We start from the raw sequence: 10,687 nt of genomic DNA, 5'->3' as shown, positions 1-10,687 counted from the left end.
ATACAAATTTGTTTCATGTAATTTATACCTTTAACTGATCAATCCAAAATGAAAATATAAAAATTTAATCAATTCACGTAGCAGAAGCGTAACAAAATAACTTATTGGTCGATTTAAAATCGACGTTTATTAAACTTTGTGTTGAATTTGGGAGACTCCACTGTGCAACTAAATGCTGGTTCTTTTGATCACCTGAAATAATGAATGAATTTAACTTATTCATCATCATGTGACGGGCAACGTCGTCAATCGTTATAAGACGAGTGTTCTGTTTCATACACCTCGTGCCCGCTTACGAGTTACCACGTATGTAACTTTGCGGGTGATTGCATTTATAGAAGAACTGGTACCTGTAGTAGATATAGTAGCGGTGTTCCAACAATATACTGAACAATCAGCACCACACGATGCCAGTAGAGAGCCATCATAGTTGAAAGCAAGAGAATATATTGTGTCTGTGTGTGCACGCATTTCCTGTGTTAAAAACAGCATAAATAAAATACTAGAAATAAAATATATAAAATTCCTATATAATTGACTGCCTTAATTTTTTTCATTGTACATGTAAGAGTAAGATAGTAATATTTTCAGTTGTATAAGTTTTACAACAAGCAAGCATGTGCATTGCATTGTTGTGACCTTCTGTCGTTTATTAATGGGAAAACAAATTTAGGCACAAAATATAATCTTAACGTCGCATGGTGAAATGTAATAATGTTAAACGAAAAACCTTAGTCAAGGCAATGAAACACTCATTACCGCATGGTGACACAATCACAAAGGAATGTGAATGATTGGGAACCTAACCTAATATCATAACATAAGTTGCAACTTCATTAAAGAAGATGATTTCCGACAATTCCTTCAACAATCCTTCTCACCTTGACTAAGTTACCAGAGGAAACATCCCATAACCTGATCCTGTAATCTTCACCAGCGCTTGCTAACATTCGTCCATTACTTGAGAAGGCCACACACATAACTGGGGCCTGTGATAAACATCTTAATCATAAAAGCCATAAATGATTCTATTCTATGGGTTAGGTCCTGCAGCATGGCTTGCCATGGAACCTAAGATTTTTGGCCTATTAAGAATAATGTTGTCCAGCTGTTTTATTATTCAACTAAAAATATTCAGATTTTATTTTATTCTGTGAGTTAGGTCCTACAGCGTAGCATGTCACATGATCCCAGATTTAGGCCTGAGTTGGTTCAATACCCTGACAACACCCAGGGTGCTACAACTCATTTAATGACCACTGGGTTGGAGCAATGCTCATGAAGTTGTTGTATTAAATTATTTGATCTTTGTTACTGTATTCAAAAGAATAAACAAAATTATGTTATGTGTAAAATTCCAAGAACAGAACTTACCCAATGCCCAGTCATTACACGAACGGGCTTCCCACTATTTACATCCCATACCCTCACAACTCTATCCGCTGTAGCTAAGTAACTACAGTTACCATGGAAAGCAATGGCTCCAACGCTGTCCTGATGGCCAGCGTAAGTTCGTAAGGGGTATGTACGCTCTGTCGTCCACAGTCGAGCTGTATGGTCCGCAGATCCCGTAGCGAAGTATAAATCGTAAGCACTGTCGTAAGATTGTAATGTGTTGGGTTATGGCGGAAATATATGACAGCTACATAATTTTAGTTGGATTTTTGTCAGGGCCATATCTACTTTGGTTTATAAGCGAATCTTTAAAAAAAATAACTCGATTCACAAAAATATCTAGGTAAAAAAAATGGGACAAAAAAATAACTTCCGAAAAACAATCAAGTGACAAAAAAGTTTCTTATATTTGAACTGTACACATTACAGAATAGGCATAATGTTAGGGGTGGCTGGGGTGTCATGTTAACCCAATTAAACCAAAATCATATGTTTTAGAACCAAATTTTAAACCTAAAACAGACGTTGTTACTTTTCTCTTGCTGTTGAGTGTTTATACAACACAGTCAAGGTATATTGCATTCACCACATTAATCAATAAGGTTCTATATGTTTGACAACTATTAGTGTAATGTAACTGTATTTTAACAATGTCACTCCAGATTTTGTTCAAAATAAAAAGTGTCAGTTATAGATCAGGGGCAAGTTACTGCCAGTGAGTTATATTTGGCCTATAAACCATTTTATTGTTATTAGAAAGTTTTACTGTACTATTATATATGGGTTAGGTTCTATGTTGAGACACAATATTCAATGTATTGATATTTATCATATAAGTTACCATCATACTCATACCTGATATCCACACACCATACTGGTCTGTTATGAGCATCGTAAATAACTTTGTTCTTTAAATCCTGCATGTCCCATAATCTCACTGTAATAAGAATTGGAATTTTCAAACGTTATGGTTTAATGAATGTTTTGTAAAAATTGTTTAAAACAAAGTTAGTGACCACTTGGTTGGAACAATGTCCGCAAGTGTTTTGCCTAAAGAAACAAATACCTATCAGTATTAAGCATCAAACATATCTTACCAAACACTTGTTATGGCATGCTTACCTGTAGAATCCTCAGCACAAGTTATTAAAAACTTATTATCACTTGTGAAACAAGAATCGTACACAGGCCCACTATGCCCATGCAGTGACACTACACCATCCTCATTTAAACTTGTAACATCTTGCTGGGTTTTCATAGATAATCTGTCGTATACATCTTCAAGTGCATCACTACCAAGATGCACGCATGATATATCAGGGGTGGGAAGGTTACAGTCTGGTATACGATTTCCTTGACGCCATAGTTTCACAGTGGAGTTGTCAAACCCTGTTAGAAATATACTTAATATAATACTGTGGGGTAAGAGGATACCTTTACATAGTATAGTAACATGGGCTAAGATTACTGTTTGTATATACATCTCATATTTCCTAATTTTGATTTTAACAATTAACAGCACTCTTTTAGTTGTAAGGATATGGTCTAATGATGCCAAAAAATGTAAAAATATTTTAAAGCATTATTTTAATCAGATGTTAAGCATGAAACCTGTTGCAATATAACTGTGGTCCTGAGATGGTGTGGCATGTATTAAACCTTCTCCTTTAAATCTGTAAAAAAATAAAGATATGTTACATTATTTCACAAGGGAAACTAGTGGGGTAAATAGGCCCAAGCTGGCTGTAATAGTGGGTACCCTGGTCTGCCTTGTCACATGACTTCACCCGCATAAATAGACCCCACGCCCCTTAAGTGCTGTGCTAAAGGACAACCTATGTAACTTTGCGTGTTATTTTTTGACTTTTTAAAATATGGCTGACTATTGAGAAACCCCAGAAGCGACCACTGGGTTGGAGCAGTTGTTGTCTTGCCCAAGGACACATGCTCCCACATAACAGAATAAAAGACCAACTATACATAAACCCAAAGATCATTAACATTTCTCACTGTAGGATCTTACCCAATAGAGGGCACCCAAAAGGTGTTCCAAACGATAGGCTCCAATGCTCACGACATAAAACATAATCTTACTTTATAAGTGTAAGGTCTGTCAGAGCAGGTGGAGATTTTCTTACGTCATCGATTATTTTACGAGCATCTGCTATTGTGATGTCACTGACTAAAGATGCCACTGGTGGAGCTGTGGAGTGTTTAGAAGGCGTAGTGTTAGTTGTCGTGGCAACAGAAGGAGGGCTGATTATGATTGGTTGTTGATTTGTGATGGCAGTTTCCATGGCTTCTACTTTGGCCTGGAAAAAAATGTTTTTATGTATGCAAGAATGAATGAAACTTGCTTTATCCTTGCTTGGCTGGAAAGCGACAGTCGTTACAACACGGGTGTTCGTACACCTCGTGTACCGTACATACCTTAGTTGGAGTTTTACTAGCAGAAAGAACTTTTTGAGGTGAAGTGTTGGTAGAAGTAAAATCACCATTAGATAAATTCAGTTGATCATCTGTCTCTGGTAGCACGATCTGTATACGATCATTGATAATTTTCATAAGTGATAAATTTTCCTGGGTCTGAAGAAATATTTTTAAAGCAAGTTGATCGTCATCCGTTAGAACAATTTTGCCGTTGCAATTTCGTAGTTCTTCAATCTGAAACAAAAATATTTAAAAATTTATAAGCTGATTGAAAAAAAGAAAAATCTTAAATAAAAAACTATTTTGTTGTTATATATTTAGTAGGTTCTGTTTCATACCTTTTATATATTGTATGCAGCAATGTTCGTTAACTGTCTAACCCAAACGCACATAGTATGAATATAAGCCACAATGGTGGCAGCATCAAGTCTCGAATCTGTATTCTCTGCTCAAAAGGCAATTACTCTAACCACAACAGCATCAGCATAAGATATATAAAAACACATTCTTGCACTGCTTACCGAAAAACAAGTTCTTACAACAACATTACTAAACATATACACTAAGGACCAACCATGTCTAAATTAGCTTGGTCTTGGGGAATCCCCAGATTTTCAATCTGCTTAATCAGCAAGCGATGTGATTGGTCGAAAACTGAACCAAACCTTCGTAAATATGAGGTGGATTCGGTTGAACGATCGGCCAATAATAGGTCGAGAAACGAATGAATGAAGACGGGAAATAAAATGCCTGAAAACAAAACACTGGGCTAAAGGATGTAACAAAATATAGGAAATTAATTGAAGAAACATTAATGTAACAGTTGTTACATTCATTCATTCATATTTACCTTTTAATTTAGAATGTTTTCTTTGAGCGACACATTTTTCGACAAACGTCTTTAATTCAAGGAAAGAATGAAAATAATCATCGAGTGAGCCAATCGAAAATGAGACGCTGTCTGACTTCGATATTTTATTATTTCTTAAAACACGAGATGTCATTTCCTAAAAATATTTATTTTTTGTATTTTAAACTTCACTATATATAGGCCTATTCCGCCTATATATATATATTACATAACATTGAACGTTTTTGGATAAATAATATTTTTTCCTTTTAATTACTTTAAAAGAATTTCACTGCTTATCGATTTAAAAAACGTTTTGAATACTTTAGGTTTAATCAACTGTAATAAGTACTGATACCTTAATTAATTATCTAGACTTTAACTTACCAATAACGTTTCTTCCAACTTGAAATTCTGCTTAAAAGTTGCTTCCGAATCGGTATAGTTTCGTTTTTTCAAATAATTTAGTACAGCAGTTTGGATATGCTCACTACGTGACCGTTTCATTGTCAACTAGATACTAATGTTATTCAGAAATACATGTGAGCTTTTATTTGGCACTGGAAATTGAAATACTTTATCATAAGTTTATTAGAAGAATTCCGTTTTTGTTACAGCTTACGTTTTGCTTGCGCCTATAATAAAATGTGAATGCATTCAATCGTGACGAACTCGTGAATTTATATCTCAGGATTTTGTTATAGAAATCTCTTGGCGATTTTATCTTTACGTTTTCCTGTTTATTTATTTTGTTGTTCAATCTACGTTAGCACTACAGAAGAGTTCTAATTTCATTTTATTTATCAGGGGTGTTCTGTTTTATACACCTCACACATACAAAGTTACAAACGTGGTTACTCGTAGGCACGAGGTTTATGTAACAGAGCACCCGGGTTATAACGACTGTCCTTGCCTCACTCGAGTATACTCATCAACGTCATTCCTTCCTTTGTTCAAACGCACCGAGATGAGAGCGATTTGCAAACACAGACAACAATCAATTACGTCAGGTTTAATTTCCAATTTAATAAAAGGAAGCATGGCTGGTGCAATGGAAAATTACAAAAAAGAGCCGCAATGCAGAATTATATAGGATCATTCTTATCTCGTTAAATGCTTGAGTATTGTTCAGTTATGTCAGTTGGTTGGATACTGATGTTGGCGCAGTAGCAGAGGTTTATTTGTATCAAAAGTAGTTACTGATGTGTGTTAATCGGTTTGGCTTCAACGTATTTGCAGAGCAATAGTTTAACCATAAATATGCGAATTAAAAAAAGCTAGTTCGTAAGTAACTTAATTATACTGATGCAAACTTAATAAAGTTAAAAACGATCGAAGATTGTGTAATAACTATAACTGTTCAAGTGGCACACGCATTGTGTATAAAGTATGAAGCATTATATGCGAAAAGAAAAAAAATGTAGACTGATATTTCTTGTACTGTGCAATGTGTTTTTGTAAGTCCCGCATATAGGCATTACATCGAACGTCAGCAGCGCGTTACCTCTGGTTTATATGAGTACCTTCCATTTAATTAAATGGAAGCATGACGTGCATAGTGGAAAACATCCGACCGAATGATCGTGACATCAGCAAAATAATCCTTCTACTGAAACCAAAGCAATATATAAAATTAGGAATTTCAAAATGAATTTTCAGATTTAAAACTGTATCATTAGTGCGTGATAAAAACAAGTTTCGTAAAATCGAGCTGTTACAAATAAATATACTTTTACATGTCGCAGAGAACTTAAGAGATTATTTCGATTACCATTGGCCATTATGAGGTGCATTTGGTTTATGTTGCTTGCAGAAGTTATGAGCGTAGTTGATTCATGTAAGTTGTTACGTTTTAGTTGTTACATTTTAGTTGGTTTTAGTTGTAAATTAATATTCATTAAACAAATTTATCAACAGATCGACCGCTTACCAACGGGGGCAGTTATGAAGTATCTTCGTTTTCCAAGAATGCTAAATCAAAGGCAAGGAAATTAAGAGAGGAAGCTTTATAGTTGAACTAAAACGAGTTGATCAAGCTACAGGGTGGGATTGGATGCCGATAACTGTGGATTGGTCCTCGTATATAGGTACGAATGTAAAACTATGGCATGTCACGAATGATAACAATCTGATTTATTGTACATAGTAGGGTGGGGGGAGATGGGACACCTTTAGCACATAATGTCTAAATATCCTGATCGTGTTTTAAACAATTAACAACGGTCTATGGGAGTCTTGAGGATATGGTTTTATAATTCTTTGAATGTTCTTTTTAGAACCAAATGGGACGAGAAAATAGAATGAAAGGTGTTCCATCTTCCCCCACCCTACTATAATAAATTATACAATTCCTTACAGGTAACGGAATGGTTTATCAGAATATGATCATTTGGTTCCCTGATGCTGCAGATGAAAGAACGATAGAGAAGTCTCGCATTTTGATAAACAAATTACGAAAAGTTGCCGAAATCGCGTATTCTTGAAGCGCAATCTGACTGGATTGCAAGGTCTGTGCGAGTGAGAGAATATGACGAGCTACGATTGGACGGAGGCTCAAGGAGGAGCGAGTTTCTCCTCAAGAGTGGGAGAAATATGCTCGAGGATGTAGACAGGGTTGAATAAAATGAGAAACGCCATCAGCTGGTCTAGCGCTTATAACACAGTGTTCTAACTTTGTAATAATGCTAATGATTTGTAACAAAGAGTTTTACATTAAGCGCTGCACGCCTGCCGGTTCAATCGTTTCTGTTTCCAAGTAAACAGTTCTCCAAATTACTATTCAAACCTATTGTTCGAACACTTTCCCATTACTGTAGTTTACTTTTTTGCATTATCTCAAATGTCCTATTTAACATAACCTACTGTATATCTCTTCCCTAAGATGGAAGTTGGAACCCTGACCATTTTCCAGACCCCATCCAGTCCGACCACCGATTCAGCGGACCATTGAAACATCGCTTACACTGCCTGTGAAATATTGAAATCTGAGAAAGTGGTGTCACTGGCACCGCTTAAACCAAATACTGAACACGTTAATTTACAAACTTAGAAAAATGCATAATAGCAAAGCTATTTTGTTTTTTATAGCAACAAATGGTCTATTTGCTTTATAACCTGTATCCACGCATTAACGTTTTAAATCACATCATAACTTTCGTGCCTTTTATTTATAGCTGTACTGTCTTGTTTTAGGAAATAATGTTTTAAGTTTACGCAACATCACATTGAAAGTTGGTGCGCTACGAAATTCTACAACGCGTTATTGATGAATATTAGTTCAGTTTATAAATAGAATCCTAGTAGAGTGTACAATTTTGCATGATGGAGGCTCATGTACTTGAAAGTATCGAAAATGGTCGCTAAAAACTGCCGTTCTGTACTATATACTCGGATCACCCAGGTAAATTTGCGGGCACCCAAATAAAGTACATACTTTGTCGCTCCCCTTTCAATTAGAAGGAAATAGCAAAGTAAAAAGTATGGACTGAAGTTTTATAGAGAATTTATAATTTTCTTTTATTACGTTACGTCTAATCGCCTAATGTTATACGGGTATCGTCAGCGATGGTCTTTGTCAAAGCCAAAATAGTCGGTGTTTCTAACGACTGCTTTGACCTAAGCCCAATAATACGGTTAACTAGACCTTTTACCATGAACATATTTTTAACAGTTAAATTTCAATACCTATTTTATATTATTCTGTAATTATTATATAACTCATAAGCGGGCATGAGGTTTATAAAACAGAACACCCCAGTTATCGACTGTCGTTGCCCCACCATGACAAGCTAAATAAGATAAATCCATTTATTCATAACTGATCACATTGAACATTTGATTTTTTCACAATATTTTTATCTATTGTTTAGGATTAGGAGAATATTTACAAAAAAGTAAAAATGCCTCCTAAACGTAAGTTAAACCCGTTGAACCTAACACTTGAGGGGAGTTCGCCTATCCCCAATCAGCAGGTCTCTGACCTTGGCAAGAAGATGGACGAACTAAACATTGACGAAACTCAAAGGAAAAGATTGGACCAGTTCATTAAGCAGAAGCAAAAAGTGGGAGTCATGGAAAATGCTCAGAACTCTGACTTCACAAAGAAAGGAGAACTGGGTGCCGGAAATGGGGGTGTTGTTCATCTTGTGGTGCACAACGCAACTGGCTTTGTCATGGCGCGGAAACTTATTCATTTGGAAGTGAAGCAAGCCATCTTGAACCAAATCACACGAGAATTGCAGGTTTTGCATGATTGTAGAAGCCCGTACATTGTTGGGTATTATGGGACTTTTTACAGTGATGGGGAAATCAGTATTTGTATGGAAAGCATGGACGCTGGGTCGCTTGATTTAGTGCTGAAGAAGGCGCGAAAAATTCCTGAGATTTACTTGGGAAAAGTGAGCAAAGCTGTTATCCTTGGCCTCAAGTACTTAAGAGAAGAACGTAGCATCATTCATCGCGATGTAAAACCATCAAATATTCTCGTTAATTCCCGAGGAGAGATTAAGTTATGTGATTTTGGCGTGAGTGGGCAACTGATCGACTCAATGGCCAACTCGTTTGTAGGGACAAGATCATACATGGCCCCAGAACGCTTGCAAGGATCCAAGTATACAATCCTTTCAGATATCTGGTCTCTTGGTCTCTCACTTATTGAAATGGCAATTGGTAGATTCCCTATCCCGCCACCCACAGCCAGCCAAATAGCAGCCATATTCAACACTGAAGTGTCAGGGGGAAGTGGTAAAGCACCAAACCCACATGATGTTGCACGACCAATGGCAATCTTTGAGCTGCTTGATTACATTGTGAATGAGGTAGGCATTTATTTTACACTATACATACAAATTAATTGCAATTCGTGTTAGTTAAAAGTATCTTACTAAGTTTTTTTTACTAAATTTTCATTGTTTATGTAAACAAGCACCAAAATTCATACATACTGTATAATCAATATAATAAACAATGCATAATAAACAATCAATAAAAGTATATATATAAAATCATTTTCTTAATGTATATTATATTAAAAGACCTAATTGCTATTTCTTTTAACCATTATAACATATAAGCCCATATAAGAAAATTGAAGTAAAATTTTTTATTCTCTGTCTTAGCCAGCACCGAAACTCCCACAAGGAATTTTCGAGAAAGATTTTTGTGATTTCGTGGCGAGTTGCTTGAAGAAAGAACCGAAAGAGCGATCAGATCTCGGAGAACTAATGAAAGCTCCATTTATTAAAAATGTTAGCTTAACCCAGTATGAGTTTGCTAAGTGGGTTTGCAGTACTATGGGTTTGAAAGCCCCGAGTCCAGACACTGTACCTGATTAATATGATGGGTTTTTCCGATTGCGCTTGCTACCATATCTGTCTGTAAATAGCGTGTACTTTTCCGTCAATTTTTCAAAAATTCCCTAATTAGTGTAGAGTGATTATGATTGCAATTAAACAGATATTACTAATAATAGCATACGTTTTTTGTTTTGCTGTAGTCATAAACTTTTTCTATCGTCAGAGTTTATTGTGTTGTGCACATTATACAAGAATGGTATCCGCAATCATGAGTTGCAGAATTACAAAATGTTTGCACTTAATTTTCATATTCTGTTCAATGCCGTCAAAGTGTAAAGAGATTTTATACAGAAATAATAATAACTTAATGATAATACACAACAACAATGCAGACTATCATGCTTTCATTATATGTTTAAAAAGTTACAAAAAATGGAAATACCTAACAAAATTTATGGTTTTTATTAAAAACATTTTGTAGAAATATAGTGAATACTGCATATGCCTATGTAAGTAATTTTTCTAAATTTTAAGTGGTTGATAAAAATTACCCGTATATATAATAATCTAATATTTCCGATAATTAATAAAAATATTTACAGAATTTGATGTTTTTAGTAAACATATCTCCAAATAGGATCGTAAACTGCGTCATAGGTGACAATTGTCTCAGCTTGAAGCTACACCTTCTCTAAAGAGACGCATGCGTAAATATTAA

General features: G+C 35.4%; 2 protein-coding genes across 2 annotated transcripts; one reads left to right on the top strand and one right to left on the bottom strand.

The window, feature by feature from the left end:
• Positions 1-49: 49 nt before the first annotated feature.
• LOC149730269 (TAF5-like RNA polymerase II p300/CBP-associated factor-associated factor 65 kDa subunit 5L) lies at positions 50-5,328 on the bottom strand. Its single transcript, XM_089886280.1, has 12 exons — positions 5,063-5,328; positions 4,676-4,832; positions 4,400-4,575; positions 3,826-4,059; positions 3,490-3,707; positions 3,007-3,068; positions 2,518-2,784; positions 2,251-2,332; positions 1,375-1,594; positions 882-989; positions 351-474; positions 50-192 (listed from the first exon to the last, which is right to left on the bottom strand). The coding sequence occupies exons 1-12, from the start codon at positions 5,180-5,182 to the stop codon at positions 74-76; spliced, it is 1,887 nt and encodes a 628-aa protein (XP_089742406.1). The 5' UTR covers positions 5,183-5,328; the 3' UTR covers positions 50-73.
• Positions 5,329-8,544: 3,216 nt separating this feature from the next.
• On the top strand, positions 8,545-10,365 carry LOC149730268 (dual specificity mitogen-activated protein kinase kinase 1-like). Its single transcript, XM_089886306.1, has 2 exons — positions 8,545-9,492; positions 9,793-10,365. Exons 1-2 carry the CDS (start codon positions 8,575-8,577, stop codon positions 10,006-10,008), a joined length of 1,134 nt encoding a protein of 377 aa, XP_089742432.1. The 5' UTR covers positions 8,545-8,574; the 3' UTR covers positions 10,009-10,365.
• The last annotated feature ends 322 nt before the right edge of the window (positions 10,366-10,687 follow it).

This window comes from Ciona robusta, chromosome 10, assembly GCF_009617815.1.
Source record: "Ciona robusta chromosome 10, ASM961781v2".
In the NCBI taxonomy this organism is placed as follows: domain Eukaryota; kingdom Metazoa; phylum Chordata; class Ascidiacea; order Phlebobranchia; family Cionidae; genus Ciona; species Ciona robusta.
The sequence above is the reverse complement of the archived record's forward strand: the minus strand, read 5'-3'. Positions and strand labels throughout refer to the sequence as shown.